The sequence below is a fragment of the Cynocephalus volans genome, chromosome 3, assembly GCF_027409185.1.
Source record: "Cynocephalus volans isolate mCynVol1 chromosome 3, mCynVol1.pri, whole genome shotgun sequence".
In the NCBI taxonomy this organism is placed as follows: Eukaryota; Metazoa; Chordata; class Mammalia; order Dermoptera; family Cynocephalidae; genus Cynocephalus; species Cynocephalus volans.
The window spans coordinates 151,144,111-151,160,111 of record NC_084462.1 but is presented as its reverse complement, the minus strand read 5'-3'; the positions used below and the strand labels follow the sequence as shown (position 1 = coordinate 151,160,111).

The following is a 16,001-nucleotide window of genomic DNA, read 5'->3' as shown; positions in this document are numbered from 1 at the left end:
CAGACAGAAAACAGAGCGGGATGAGCACTTTGGGGGTCTTTCTTTGCTCTCCCCTTGCTCCAGATCAGCAATAAGCCAGCGCCTCTTCCCACTCCCCTTCTCAGTGTACAGCCCAGGCTGCTCTTGGCTGACAAATGGCCTCCATATGGCCTGTTAACCTTTAACCTCCTCTTGTTCTCAAAGCTCAGGGGCCTGGTGGAACAGGCTGCCAGCTGGGGCTGGTCCCCCTACCCCCTTCCCACTGTCATGACTGCTAAAAGAAGAGGCAGACAGTACCTAATGCTCTAGGTCCACGCCTGGGCCACTCGTTGCCCAAGGCCACCATCCTCCTTACAGTGACCCGGAAAACAGAGCCCACAGTTGTTAACCACCTCCACCCCAGGATGGCGGGATGACAGCAGAGCTAGGGAGCCAGGCTATTTCAGGTTTATTTTAAAATGTTACTATGTTCCCTTGAGAGTGGTGGTTAAAGGGCTAAGAAAAAGCAGAAGATGTTTATTTTTTCATCAGCAATTGCTACTTCTTGGTCTCATCTCCTTTACCCTATCATCTAAGCTGCATATGTTTCTGCTCACCCCACCCCTCCCCACGGTGGAGGCAGGCTGGTCCTTTGCAGGAAGGCCGAGGCAGTGACTTGAAGCACTGTCCAACCTCAGAGGGTAACTGATGAGTGGTGATAATTAACTTAGGAGACTGGCTTAGAATATGAAACAGGGTTGAACTAGAATATGAAACAGGGTTGAACTCTTGGGTACAAAGGTCAAAGTGTAGTTTCATTTCTAACACTACCATCTAACAGTAACTCCTAATGCCAAGTCCAGTGCCAGGCATACAATAGTAGGACTTCTTCAAGAAACATATTTAAATTTAAAACAAATTTAATGATCTTTATTGCCCAACAGGGCAGAAGTGAGGAAGAGAATTAACATTTATCACCACACACTACACTGGCACTTTAAAGTTGTTATCCTATTTAATTCTCCCATCCTACCAGGAAGGTGATATAGTACTGAATTTGCTTAGATGAAGAAACTGAGGCTCTGAAAAATTTGATAATGGCCTGAGATCACATGCCTACTAAGTATTAAGAGTCTGGACTCAATCTCTGGCTTGTGCTTCTCCCTATTATAGGGAATCTCCTTGGTTACAGATGTTACCAGAAAAATTTACCTCAAGACCTACAAAGTATAGCATGAGAGGACAAAGACTGATGTAATTCCTATTTGGAGAAGAATATGGACTGGCGAGTTTGCTTGTGCCTAGAGGACTTGGTTCATATCTCAAGTGGGGCCACATTTTTCCAGAGAAGTGGAGGGGAAAAGCAAGACAGTTTCTTTCACTAATCTCTGTGCACTACAAACAATGGAGCTATTTAAAGATCACAGATACCAAAGCTGCAGTGGCAAAAGATGTGGGGGCATTTTCAGCTGGGAACACAAATCTTGTAAGAGGGATATGTGAAAGAAAGGTTGCCACCAAATGCAAAATGGGGATGTGACTTGGAATTACAGGGCTACCTTTCTGCCAGCTGCCCAGAACACACAGGGCCACTGGGGCATCTTTCCCAGAGCCCAAAATAAACAGCCTCTGCTGTGTACCACCCAACAGTGAGTCAGGCAGTGTTCTGATTCCCCCACGTGCTTAACAGGCCACTGCTACTCATGGAGGTCCAGACAACCACAAAGAATGACAGTAAACTCCAGCAGACATCCACTGGGGCAATGGCCTAAAACCATTGGCCACGGGTGAAAACCACTCACCAGTAGTTGAGGGGTAGAGGTCTAAGTGGTTTTTTCTGAAGAGATGTGATTGGGTCTAAGGTGTGCCATGAAGTGAGCCTTGTTCATTCTGTGGGGGTTTGTGTCGGTGCTGGCCCTACCATGGACTATGGAAGGAACAATAAAAGGTTTGTGGAGTTTTGGGGGTGTGGGGGGAGAGAGTGAAGCTGCCAGGGCTACAGGTCTTATCTTGATCACCTCTGAACCAACAAGTAAGTATAAGGAACACTGTGATCAATGTACACAGGGAGGTGGAGTCAAAAATTACAAAGTCCACTAATCTGGAGTCTTCCTTTTCTGTCTTGTGGGGGATAGGATTCTCTGCTTTAAACACTTAATATTAAACTACAAAACTTTAGACCACCTTCTCTCACATGGCCACCACAGGAAAAGCAGTTTGCCATACCTTCTTGGTTTCCTTTGCACCTCCCTGAAGGGGAACTTTTACCAGCTGGTCTTGGACAGAGAGGAGTCAAATCTCCCCTGGTGTTTGTTCTTACCTGCTTTCAACTTTTGGGTCTTTCTAAAGGCCTGGATCAGATGAAGCCATGGAGGTGAATCAAGAGGTTGCTCAGCACACAGCACTAGCACACAGAACTCCCTTTGCTCCTCCCATGCTTTTCCCTGTGAATCCTTCCCACGTGCTTTTCTCTGAGAAAGCCAAACTTAGGCCTCTTGAAGGGTATGTAAAAACGACAGGAATCCATTCAAACCCGTCCAACTCAAACCTGTCCAAAGTAGAGCACTTGGCCCTCAAGATCTAGGGCTTACCTGTGATTTCAGCCTGTGAATTTATCCGTCTGGCTCCAGCATATTGTCAGGGCTTCTGGATCATTAAATAAACCAACTCAAAACAGAGATTAATGAAACTCGGGCCTGGACTAGAGGTAGAGTCTCAACCGTGCTTTTATTTATTTATTTATTTATTTATTTTTATTGAATCATAATTGATTACACATATTTTTGGGGTTTAATGTTAACGTATATTGATCAAATCAATATTATGAGCATACTTATTCTTTATGCCCCTTATCCAATCTCTCCCCATCACCCTCTCCCTCCCCCCTCCCACCTCTGATATCCCTCGATTTCTTCTCTCCTTCTGAAAGAGTAACAGCCCACGTCAGCAGCAGCATGCCTGTCAACCATGCTTTTATTTATCAGCCTGAGGCCCATGACCCCATCACTAGCCATGGCCTCCCTTGGGTCCTCGTGATATAGGAGGTGCTCAGTCTCCCTGGCTTGGGTTTTAGGACACACCTCTGGGTTTCAAGCCACTCTCCAAGGTCTCAGGCCCATACTCTGGGACCTCCTGTAGAGAAAAGCTACTGGTGCCAGTTAGACCTATTTTAGCACCAACAAGGGGGAAATGAGACCACAAGGGGCTGGCTTATGTAAATCCTGTGGCGGGGCATGCTAAGTGGAAGGTTATATAACCCTGGTGGTTGGATGACCTTCCACTAGAGGTGCTAGAGAGCACAGAACATTCCTGAATATGTCTGGTGCATGTGATAGGATTTGACCGAAGAACACACTCCAAGAAGAGACCAACTAAGTATGTGCAAGACTAAAGTTACATAACTGGGAACCACCCCCTTCATTGAATATTTACCAAATAAAGAAACTATTAAAGCTAAATTCCAGCAGAAGGCAGGGCGTATTTATTTCTTTTTGTATCAAACTTACTTTCAGCAAGCAGCTGCTCATTCTTTTGAACCAGCCTGCATTTTGTACTGAACTTTATGTATTTCTTGCTTTTGTGTTAAACTTGGTTTGGGCCCTGCTCAGTCTCTGGAGCTATGCCACACTCTGTGAAATCTGTATCTCTTATTCACTATATTAATCTTGTTCTCATTTTGTACTGAGACTCTGCTCTTGAATTCTTTCCAAGTGGCGGAGTCAAGAACCTGGTAAGAGGATGGGGAGGGTTGAGACCAACTATCGGGCCCCTCGACCCTACCTCCGTCCGACATCACTTGAACCTCTGACTCTGGCAAACCACTTTTCACTGACCAGTCTGTGATTCCCAGTCAGAAGATCCGACCTGGTGCAGCCTCACCCACTCTACATGTCAGGAGATAACTATGTCCAAGTGCCACATTGACAAACAGAAAATACCCTTAATCTCTTGTTCTCCAATTTAATAACTTTCACCCAGAAGACAGTAAAAAACATTTACAAGTGTTGGTTCTTACTCTTTCTGGGTTTCACTTTCCTAACAGGGATCCCTTCATTAATTTGACAAATACATATTGAAATACAAGAGCAAATAATAACATGGTTGGTCCTTCAGGAGACTTCAGTCTCTTTAGGAATACAGATAAGGAGCCCCAACCAGATTATAATAACAGAAATATTTACTCTGTTTATCTCTCAGAGTCCATTTACCCATACATAGGACAAGTTTTTACTAAGTATCAAAGCACTCTGACAGGCAATGCAGGAAGACAGGTGGGAAGAGGAAACACACTGGCCCTGTTCTCTGGTAGTTTACTGTCTAATAACTGACTATAACACACACACATTAGAAAACAATATGGACTACAGGAGGTCCTGAAGAAGGATTAATCCAATGGGGCAGAGACCAGAGAAGACGAAAGAAATGGGATTGAGCTCCAAATTTAGGGAAAGTAGGATTGTGACCACAGGATAAAGGATTGTGACTGGGATAAAGAAGAGTGAGTGAGAAGAACGTGCCCGGCGGAGACAAGGGCACAAACAAAGGGAGAGAAGCAAGGAGAGGGTAGTATGTGTATGGAAAGTAGCAAATGTTTCCAGTTTAGCAAAAGATAACTGGAGATCTAGAAAATCAGGCTGGCACCAGAACAGGGAAGGCCTTGAATGCAAAGCTAAATAAAGAATGTGAAATCTGAGGTTCTTCTTACCTGAGACAAGATTTTAAGGACGCTTCCAGTCCTAAAGTGCAAAGCCACGTTATTCATAATAAAGTGGAAAGTCTTCTCTATAGTGCTAATCCCGAGGAAGAAGCCAGCCATATAAATCTGCCTGTCTATCCTGGAAACTATTCTCAAATGAAGCTTGATTTGCTGATGGGGTGGTGTGGGGGAAGGGGAAGAACAGGGAAAAACCCACGAGAGTTTTCCAGCACAGAGTCACCATGCTTCTCAAGTGTGGAGTGTCCCCCCACTAGGTGAGAGGGGACAGGAAAGAAAGGAGGGGCTGGAGCAGAGAAAAAAAACACACAGATGCCTTGGGGTCAGTTTCTTTCCCAGGGTTCGCTCATATGGCAGCAGATGGCCTATCCCTGGAGGACTAGATCCCAGAAAGCAGTTGCTCCCAGGTCCTGGTTCTAACAGCTGGGGTCACAGGTCTTCTATGTACAAGCTGAACACCAGAAATCAATGGGTCCCATTGTGCCTGCATACATAAGTCTCACACCCAGGCTCATGCCCTATGCCTGCCTGGAACAGAGAACTGGGAAAAATAACACTACCCACTTTGGGAAGACCGCACTTGCGAATTAATGGAAAGAGAGTATTATAAAATCCAATTTTATTTAAATTACCTCAACTTTGCTAAGAAACTACTGTGATGCTAATTATTTGGGAGATAAAGGATGTGCCCATAAAAGAGTTGAGGGTGGAGGGAAGAACAGAAGATGGGTAGATCATAATCAGAGGAAAAAAAATTTCTCCGAATGCCTCTGGTCTTCCTCTTCTTCCCGCCCACTTGCATGAAGGAATCTGGCTATCCCATACCAACCAAAAAGCAGGCTAGATGTTTCACACATCAGAAAAGGGGACAAAAATCCATAAAACAATGTGTGTGTACACAGAGGAGTATAACTGTATGATTACATAATTAGGCACATTAAAGTATTTATACTGCTGAGACTAAAAGCCCCTACTCAAAGGCATTCCACTAAAGTTGAAAGGGGAAAAAGAAAATAGAAAATAAAGCATCTAATTGCAATCTTCCATAAAGCCAGACATCCCCAGCTGGTGCCACAGCTGAATTCTCTTAATTAACATGTTGTTACGGCAAGTATGAAAGACACTGTATGCTTATCAACTTCATGCCGTGGCCAGGCAGGCATGGGAGAAGCCTGCAATATTGCTATAGAGAATTTTTTCTCTTTTCCATTGTAACAGTACCTCAGTATGGGATGTTGGTCAGTTTTTCTTAAAAACTTTGTTATTTAAAGCATATATATAACAACTCTATGCCCAAAAAATTAGTGACTAAGACTAGAGAATATGAAAAATTCACGGTCTAGGAGTTGATTTCCTTTTTAGTGGTTGTTTTTCTCTTATTTCCCCAAACTTGGGGCTTTACCAGTTAGAGAAGGCTAGTAATGTTTAGCAGGCTAGCCGTTTAAATACAAGCCCCTCTGACAGCTTAAAATCATAGGTTAAGTGAATCTAAAGGGAATAAGGATGACAGAAATTAGCATATAAATGGGTACAATACAGGAGGAAAGGCATTAATACATGAAGAGACTAGATCAACACATAATGTATTCTAGGGAAACAGACTCACAGTTCTAGAAGAGCCTTTTACACTTACAAGGAGGGTTTTGTTTTTGCATGACTCTTAGTCACACCAGAACCTGTTACAGGTAGTCCCCCCCACTTCCCTGACAAGGCCCCTCAAAGTCAAACAATAGGTTTACGTATTATAAGAAGGTCGTGTTCTAAGAAAGTCAAAAATGATTATAAAATGCCTAATTGTACTCTGCCTTTTTGACAGTCTAGGACAACACAATGTAGGTGTGTTTTGTTTTGTTTTGTTTTTTAAGAAAATGTAATTTTATTAATATTATTTTTTACATTCTAGGATGTTGTTGTGGAGCAGTTGGGAGGGGAAGGGGAAGGAAATGGGATGGAAGAAGGAGGAAGGAGGAGGGCGGGACTGAGGCCTGTGGCATCCCCCTCATTCCCACAGGGGAGACAGGGGAGTTTCCAGCAGTGGCTCGGTCAATGCCAGGCTGGGTGAAGATGTCAAGGGGTGTGGCAAAAGCCCTCGCACCCCATCGTCCTAGCTCGGGAACCAGGGTCCTTCCTGCTGTGGCTCAGTGGTCACCACTGGGCTGGCTGCGGGCGCAATCTGGGCATTTTAGACATTATTTTTTAGCTGTGTGTATTTTATCTTCTTTACAACTGAGCAGGCTGTTGACTTATAGTCAATGAGTGTTCAACTGACATTAATAATTCCCCATTTCTGGCGTACTCATTGAATTTCAAAATCTTTCAATTATATCAACTTTAGAAGACCTATCATTCTTATAACTACTATCAGCAATTTCATTTTTCCATTTTCAACTCATCCTTACAAAATAAAGGTCCAATAATCCATGACTGCTCCAGTATAGACAGCCCCACAGATGGAGGTGCTGACGCTGCTCAGAGTGTGCTGTTGGCTGGCAGGCAGCCACACCTCACAACAGCTCAACAGGTTCTTTCTCAGCTGCTGCACAAAAGTCCAAATTCATTACATAAAGGCGACTGGGGTGTCGATTTAAAATGTACCATAGCACAGGTTGTTCCTAAGACAAATGTTTAAACACAGACTGCTCTGCATTGCTTCAGAACCCCCTCACAGGTTATAAAACTTCGATTCCTTGCCCCTTCACTCCCCTAGCCACAAAGACCCAGAATAGTTTCGGTGAACCAAGAGAAAATATATTCTTAGGTAGGCCCACGTACAAATGAGGAATTAATCCAGGACCAAGGATCTTTGGCACTTAGCAACACATACACACCTGCATTTTACAAAGAGACCAGGACTGCATCCAGAGCCCAGAGGTTTGCACTGCACTGAGGGAAGTCAAGCTAGTCAGCACCTGCGCGAGCCTGTTACTCAGCATGACAGCTCATCCTGGGTTTCCCCAGCCTCTATGCCTTGTTGATGGAAGACATCAAATGTGCAACCAGGACCCTGAAGTCTTCACAGATGTCTCCAGCCAGCACAATAGTTCCCTCCCCAACAGAAAGCATCTTGGCCTAGGGGAAACAGAATCAATGTGTCTTACATACTCCATGCCAGTGGCTATGGTCCTCTAGGGCTAGTCCATTTATACTTGCAGCCCTTCCCCTGCAGAACCAAACAAAACCACTCACCCCAAAAGGGCACAAAAGCTGCAGAACTGATATTGAACTCTAGGCCTGCTGCTTTCTCCCTCAACCCTTCCCAAATCCCCTCAATCTTCCCATCTCAGAAGGACAAAGAAAAACAAACGCAAGAACTTCCACTGGGCTTCTGCAAATGTGGGCAGAGCCACTGAAAGTCAAGCCTGTTTTAGGGAGGCATCCTGGTACTCAACCATTAACAAAGTGATAACTCGGAATGGTTTTAGCAGTTTACTCACCAGAAACCCAAAGCATAGTACTGGGGGCCTTAAAGCTTTCAAAAAAAGAAGTGCTGGTTTTAAAAGGCAATAACTTGAAGCAAAAGTTGAAGATGCAAGTCTCTAAGATAAGTGTCCCTCCTCCGCACCTCCTCTGCTACAAGGGACCTAAAACCCTTGGTGGAGAGAGCCAAAGCTGGCAGTGGAGCCTCGGCCTGGACAACAGGCTGGGCTGATCCCCAAGGAGGAACCACTCACTTCCCAGGGCTACAGACACATTTCCACAGGCCACACCATGCATGGGTCTGTGCCAGGGCACTTGGGGTGGGTCAGCTGGGAGTGATAGGCACCGCCCAGTCCAGCAGCTGGAATTAAAACTGTCATTCACTTTCTGGCTGTTAAGAGAACTGGGCAGTGCCTCCCTTAGCAATCATTTACTTTCCCCACTTGTACAGGAAACTAACAGATCTTGAGCTAAGCATAACATGTTCATGCTTGTTTGCTCCCACTGATATAATCTCTCAATAAAAATGTATTTGCCCAATTTCCATTTTTCACCAAGAGCAACTGCTAGATAGATACTCTATTGAGAAAAACACTTTTTAACTGATCCTCTTTTATTTTACTTATAATCCAAAGTTACCGAAATTTCTTATTTAAACTCTTTAAGGGGTATAAGGCACAGGAGAATGTTATAACATCCAACGTTGGCAAGGGTTTGAGGAAACAGCACTCTTTCACTGCTGATTAGGCATGAGGTGACTGGTGTCATCTGGACCTGGGCGGTAATCTCCAGCCAATCTCATTCTAAATAGACTAGAGGAGGTTTAAAACCTGCCGTACACTATGCTTGACCCGACCAGGTGACATCACCGCCACTGGGAGCAGGGCCTGGTTAAAACCTTACTCAGGGTGGCACCCAACAGGAGATCCTACTCAGCCAACAACAACCTTAACCTCAGCTGTCGTACCCTGCTGGGGGAACTGCAGAGCATTAGGCCAGGCACCACTGTGGAACCACCGTTCACTCAAGACAAAAGAAGCGGCCTCCTACTAGGCCACTCCCCCCCCCCCCCCCCCCAAGTACCTAACAGCATGACTTCCTTTCAAAACTACAGACAGAGTTGGGCCTTCTTCCTGCTGTCTACCTGGAGGTATACTACAATTTACCCTCTCAGGCTAATCTTCCCCCAAAACACATTTTCCTCATGATGCTTTCTTTTCAGAATCTTCCAAAGGCTGTCAATTTCTTTCTACAGTCCAAATGTTTCTGATGGATATGCAAGTCTCTCCACACCTTGGTTTGTTCCATGTCTCCACTGGCCTCATTCACCCATGAGCATGGCCTCAGCTCAGCCTTCTGGCTCTTCTCGACTCCTGCTCCTTTCTCTTTCCCTCAATATACCTCCACTTTTTCCTCCATGAACTCAAACCCAATCCGTAATGCAAGGCCTGATCTTAGTGTTCTCGCTACAGGAATTCCCTTGTTCTCTGAATTAAAGTATCCATGTCTACACTAGCACACAGTTACATACCATTTTGTTCACCATTTCTAAATGTGAGTTGGTCCTGCCTCTCCTCAACTCTGAATGTCAGTTGGTACCATGACCTCCTCAAAAGGGCAGAGCACCCGCCTTCACCATCCTGGGCACGTTCAAGGCACTGGACAAATACCTGATGGAACCTGTGTCCAGAAGAGCTGATACCTCTCACAACATGGACAAACTAAAAGCTTTAAAAGACTCCAGCTATTCCCAGAGAGTCTCTCCTCCCCACACCCCACTCCTGACCCAGTCTTGGCAAACTCTAAGACTTCTGCCTACAGACATTCTAGCTTGCATCAAAGCACTGAACAAAGGATTTCACAACACCCCCCACCCTCCCTTCGGGCTCCAAAGCTCTTCAAGGGCACCTTGTTTAAACAAGAGATGCAGTATATTTTGGGGAAATGATGAAGCAACTTCCCATAAGAGGGGGGGGGGATCCCCAAGTGCAAAAAAGGCTTCTCGGAAAACAAATATAATAGTCTCCCTGCCAGGGCAGAGAGAAAGGGTTTGACATCCAGGCTTTTCATCCTTGGCAGAGTCTGTTGTACAGGGAACAGAAGAGACGGGCGCTGCAGGAGAAAAACGAGAAACATCTCCTTACAGCCAGATGTGGAACTCAGCATAGTTTCCAGAGTTCCAGGCCCAACAAAACATTTCATTTGATACTGCCCACAGTGCCACTGGGGGTCTACCTCCCTACTCTCTCTTTCTCTCTTACATGCCTTAAACAACCAAAGCAATCCTAAAAAGTTGGGTGCAAATGCAATCATACATTAGATACACCAGAGCACTTGCTATTTAAAAACCACAGTGACTCCTTTGGAATGGTAAGATCCTTATGCTCTCATTAAGAAAAAAAAAAAAAAATTGGCACGAGAGTTAATTTTGCATTTAACACATTTGGTTTGATTATAAGGATTGTTGCCTCACATATTCCAGAATGCGTGGGTTTCAGGGGAGAGGACACAGGCAAATTAGGGTAGAAGGAGAAAATTATTATCAGTCTGCTTGATATGCAGGGCTTATCTAACCATTCCTCGTATTTCACTTTTAAAACTACTACTAATCAAACATTATTGCAACATTAGTAGTACTCTTCAAGTAAGAAAGAAAAGCATTACCCACAAAAGAAACTTCTCTCAGGTCCAGTCAATAACATTTAACACAGTGACACAGCGCTTGTAAGCGTTCAGTCCCCACTTTGGCATAAGCCCTTCTCCTGAATTTGAGAATTCATATCCACATAGAATGTTTGCACAGACTGGGAGGCAGTTTGCAACAGGTCAAATTCTAGCTTTGCCCTGATCACAACAACATGAGCCAAGGAAATAACCTCTCCCCCATTTTACTGTCTTACTTCCCCCACCTTTATAGTGATCATTTTCAAGAACTAATGGAAGGTCATAAGCAAACTGCCAAAGAAAGTCAACTCTTTCAGATGTGACAGTGATTATGAAGAAGGAACCTGAAAACTTGAGTCCCTACTGCAGGGACCTCCCCTTCTCTGGCCCACCTCAACCCTCTTACTTCAGGGGCCACTTAGGTAGGCCGTCTTTCAAGAAGAAGGAGCTCCCTTCTCCATATCCATGTAAATTCCTGGAATAAAGCGCTTTCAGAGAGTAAAAGTTAATCTGCTTAATTTGCATGTCTAACAGATTTCCAGGGTTTATGAAATTTTATTTTTTAGGCTGCTGAAAGGGAGGCAGGAGGCTGGATGTGGCTAAAAGGGGAAAATGGCACCATCCAGAATTCTTTCCCAGAGCAGGGCCTTTCTGCAAGCAGCATTAATGCATACATGCAACTCATCTACCACTTTTCAAATATGCCAGGTGTCAATCTAGTATTTTTCAAAATGAGCAATAAGTGAATTGGTGGTGGGGAAAGGGAGGAACTAGGTGTTTCCATCCATCTGTTCAATGCATTCCCTTCCTGCAGGCAAGATATGCGGGAAGACAATTTATTAGGATGTCTACACCATCTCCTTAACCACAAAAAAGAAATCTCCTTCTCTCGTAGCTACTAAAGAACTGGGCTGCAAAATGACAGGGGCCAACCCTCTAAAGAGAATTTATGGAGAAGGAACTCTTGGGGAAGGAATGGAGACGTATCAGTCTCCCCTAACAAAGCCAGAAGTGAAACAAAAGACTACCAGACATTAACTCAGAGTCCTCACTTTAACTGGAAAGGCAGAGTCAGTGCAGAAACTAAAGCAATCATCCTCTCAGAATTCATACTTGAGTTTTATAAGGTCTGAGAGACGAAAGGGATCCGCCTCAGCAGACAAGTGGGGAGCAACATTTGAATTAGAGGGAACAGTACAAGCAAGGCACTGGGGGCACATACCATGGTGTACCGGGGAATAATAATATGCCTGGTGAGATTCCAGGACAGAGGACAAGACAGGAAAGTGGCTGGAGAGAAAACTGTAAGCACAGATGAAGGTTACGTTGCTAAGGAATATGGACCTTACCGTAAGTCTTACAGGGAGCCCTGAGTTTGTTTTCTTTTGTTTTAAGCAGAGTAGTATCATGCTAAGTCTGAGATTTTGAGAGTTTTTCTGGAAGCAGGATGGAAGACAGTTTGGGGCGGGGGGGGGACAAGTAAGAGTCTGGTGAGAGATGATGAGGCCTTGGGTGTCAGCAGTGTTATTTTTTCCTTGGAGGGGCCATCATTTATAACCTTGATTGCAGTTAACCAGATGACTGCCTGCCCACCCACTCACCCCCCCGCACAGATGCAAGTAGGAATAAGAGTACTGGTGCCTCTACGGACACTCAAGAGTTCCACGGGTTTCACCTTAGGGCCGGCCTGTGGCTCACTTGGGAGAGTGTGGTGCTGATAACACCAAGGCCACAGGTTCGGATCCCTGTATAGGGATGGCCGGTTAGCTCACTTGGGAGAGCATGGTACTGACAACACCAAGTTCAAGGTTAAGATCCCCTTACCAGTCTTCTTTAAAAAAAAAAAAAAAAGTCACATGGAAACTGGGGGCTTTGGAGAAGGGATTTGTTTCCAGAATCCCTGTCACTGGTGGGTTCTGGCCTCTGGACAGCAAGCTGCAAAACCAATGACCTAAGGACCCAAAACAAGAGTATACACCATCTCAAGGGGAGACTGCTGTGTTCTGCAAAATGCTAGGAGACTCTCTTGAACAAAAGGGATCTGCAGAAGGGGGCTGAATCCCTGTCTACCTTATCCCCATCCCTTCTCCCCACCAAAATTCTATTATCAGGACAGATATAGAAAGTGTCCTATTCAGGCTGCATAAGTGTTTTTGAGAAGGTGTAAAATTAAAAAATTTGATTCCTGAGGGGTTCGGGTCAAGATGGCAGAATAGACGGTTCCCAACGTCACTCTCTCCCACAAATCAAACAATTTACCACTATAAAAATGTAACATCAGGGAGACGAGCAGGAGGAAAGATGGAGGATTACCAGGCTACGGAGGAGACTACTTTCGTTGTTGATGAAGTGAGCAACATTGTAAAAGAGGCTATAGAAAGCGCAATTGGCGGTAAAGCTTACCAACACAGCAAAGTGAATCAGTGGACCACAAACGTAGTAGAACAAACTTTAAGCCAACTCACCAAGCTGGGGAAACCATTTAAATACATTGTGACCTGTGTAATTATGCAAAAGAATGGAGCTGGATTACACACAGCAAGTTCCTGCTTCTGGGACAGCTCTACTGATGGGAGCTGTACTGTGCGATGGGAGAACAAGACCATGTACTGCATTGTCAGCACCTTCGGACTGTCTATTTGACCACCTCAGCCAGCCTGCGACCTTCCTCCCTTTGTCTCGACATTTCTATTCCATCTTCTAATGTCCAACATGATATTCGATGAACGCTTTTCTTGCTCTTTAAGTGTTTTTGTGGCTCTCTCAAAATGTAGAGGAAAAAGCCAAATGACCACACTGTTACATGAACCATGTGCTGTAAGTCAGCTGCGTGATACACTGTAGGTAGTCTGAAGCCTGGCTTGCCACTTGTCTTAACTCTGAGTACTTCTTTTCAAAGGTGCTATAAACTGAAACCTGCTGGTATGAAACTTTCTCGACTCTCTGAAATGATTCAAATACACTAATTTTCCATACTTTATACTTTTGTTAGAATAGTAGATTATTCAAATTTAAAAAAAAAAAATGTAACATCAGCCAAGCTGGGGCTGCTGGAGCTCAGGGGAAGAAGAGGAGAGACCTATGGAGTTCATGAAGGCAGGAGAAACCACAATGAGAAAAAGAAAAAGCTGCTCTGAGCATTTTGGGTCGCTGCTGCTTTAAAGCTCAAGCTGATGAGCGCATGAAGCAGGAGCCGGCAGAAGCCACAGCTGTGCCCTTCAGATGGACTTACTTGGGGGGCGGCAGGAGAGAAGAAAGCCTTGGCGGCCCCCAGGATAGCAAGACCACTAATAAGGTTCCCGTGGACCCACACAGGAGTGAGGAGCCAGAAAAACTGAACAAAGGGAGCCATTCAGAGGCCGGTGAGTCATCGCAAGGGATCAGCACAGGGCCTGTCCCATGGGAAGTGTTTAAGGCATGGATGGTAGGGGAGACAGGCCCACTGGGAGAACACTGGGACACAGCAAGGACAGCCGATCTGCCCCACAATCAGTGCAGGACCACTCAGAGGAGACCAGTCAGGAATACAGAATTGCATGGGGTGCAGTTTGATGAAAAAACTCAGGCCCAGATCAGAGATTCTACAGAACACAGATCCACCGGGTCTCTGGAGAGCCGGAAGTACCTATAAGGTCAACCATTAAACCCTGAGCTGCAAAAAAAAGCCTTCCCTCGGGAAACAGCAGCAAAGCAGCAATTTAACTCAACTACACAGCTCAAGTACTGGTTCCCACAGGAAGTTCCCCTGTGTTAGAAGTAAGCAAAGGACAGAAAATTAGATCTGGCCCAGGCACACCACCAGCACCTTGGGGCCTGCCTGGGAACTGGAGGCTTGGATCTGGGGACCAGATCCGACTCCCATTTCCAGGCAAACTGCACCACTGCCTCAGGGCCAGCCTGGGGACCCGAAGCACGGAGAAGGGGACTGGACCCCCCTTCCACAACCAGGCACACCACGCCAGCACCTCAGGGCCTACCCGGGACCCAAGGCATGGAGAAGGGGACCAGACCTCTCTCCCACAACAAAGCACACAGTGCCAGTGCCTTGGGGCCTGCTCAGGGATAAGAGGCATGGAGAAAGGGACCAGACACACCCCACAACCAGGCACACTGCCAGCACCAAGGAGCATACCAAAAACATCACCTTCATGTGGATGGCCCACGACAGCCACTACAATAACCATGCCTGCCGCAGAAGTGGCTAGACGTCACAACCACCAGGCAGATGGTCCACCAACCACTGGAGTGCATTGACACAAGGAGAGTCACCAGCAGAGATAAAGAAGAGGAGGATGTCTCTCTCCACAAAGCCCATTTCAGAGTGACAGAAGCAGCATCTGCTCTATGATAATATTGGGGGACCTGATCACATCTCTCAGCATTGGACAGATCATCTTGCAAACAGATTAACAGAGTAACCATTATTCTTTCAGAAGGAGAGAGGAAATCTAGAGTAATTAGAGGGGGGAGAGGAAGAGAGATGGGGATGGAGAGAGATTGGACAAGGGGCATAAAGAATAATTACGATTTAAAACAATATATATGCTAGTAATATTGATTTGATCAACATATCTCAATGTTCAACCCCAAAATATGTATAATGGATTTTGATTCAATAAATAAAATTTTAAAAATATAAATAAATAAATAATGATTCCTAGTGGCAGATGCGCACTCATAAAAATACATTCCAAAACCTCTAGAAGAAAATATAAGAGCCCATCTTTATAAAATTTGGAAAGAATATTTAAACAAGACAAAGAAAACATATTCCAGAAAGGAAAAAATTTTAATAAAATTAACACCATAAAGCAGCAGTTGCTTTCAAACTCTTTGTTCTCAGGTCCTTATTAAAAATTATTAAAAATTACTGAGGAACCCCAAAGAGTTTTTGCCTGTGTGTTACATGTATCAATATTATCATACTTGAAAATAAAACTAAAAATTTTGTAAATATTTATTTATAAATTTATTTTTTAAATAATAAATCCATTTATGTTAACACTGGAGAAATCATGACAACATGTCATATAGCATCTGTAAACTCAACTACACACTTGTGAAAGAATGAGTGCAAAAAAGGCAAATACAACTTAGTATTAATATGAAAATAGTTTTAACCCTGTCAGTCCCCTAAAAGAATCTCAGGGACCCTTGAGAACCACTGCCACAGAGAAAGTTAAACTAATCTATAAATTGGGACAAGACAATCAAGGAAATACAAAATTAAAGCCACCTGGAGATTCCA

General features: G+C 44.6%; 2 protein-coding genes across 5 annotated transcripts in view; one reads left to right on the top strand and one right to left on the bottom strand.

The window, feature by feature from the left end:
- SUSD6 (sushi domain containing 6) overlaps nt 1-16,001 on the bottom strand; it is a 94,636-nt gene that overhangs the window by 19,259 nt on the left and 59,376 nt on the right. The gene's annotated exons all lie outside the window — the stretch shown is intronic.
- LOC134372006 (dynein light chain Tctex-type 1-like) lies at nt 13,040-13,484 on the top strand. Its single transcript, XM_063089028.1, has one exon. The coding sequence runs from the start codon at nt 13,055-13,057 to the stop codon at nt 13,394-13,396; it is 342 nt and encodes a 113-aa protein (XP_062945098.1). The 5' UTR covers nt 13,040-13,054; the 3' UTR covers nt 13,397-13,484.

Excerpts from the sequence above, each read along its gene's own strand:
- LOC134372006 (XM_063089028.1), top strand. The coding sequence starts at position 13,055 with ATGGAGGATTACCAGGCTACGGAGGAGACTACTTTCGTTGTTGATGAA.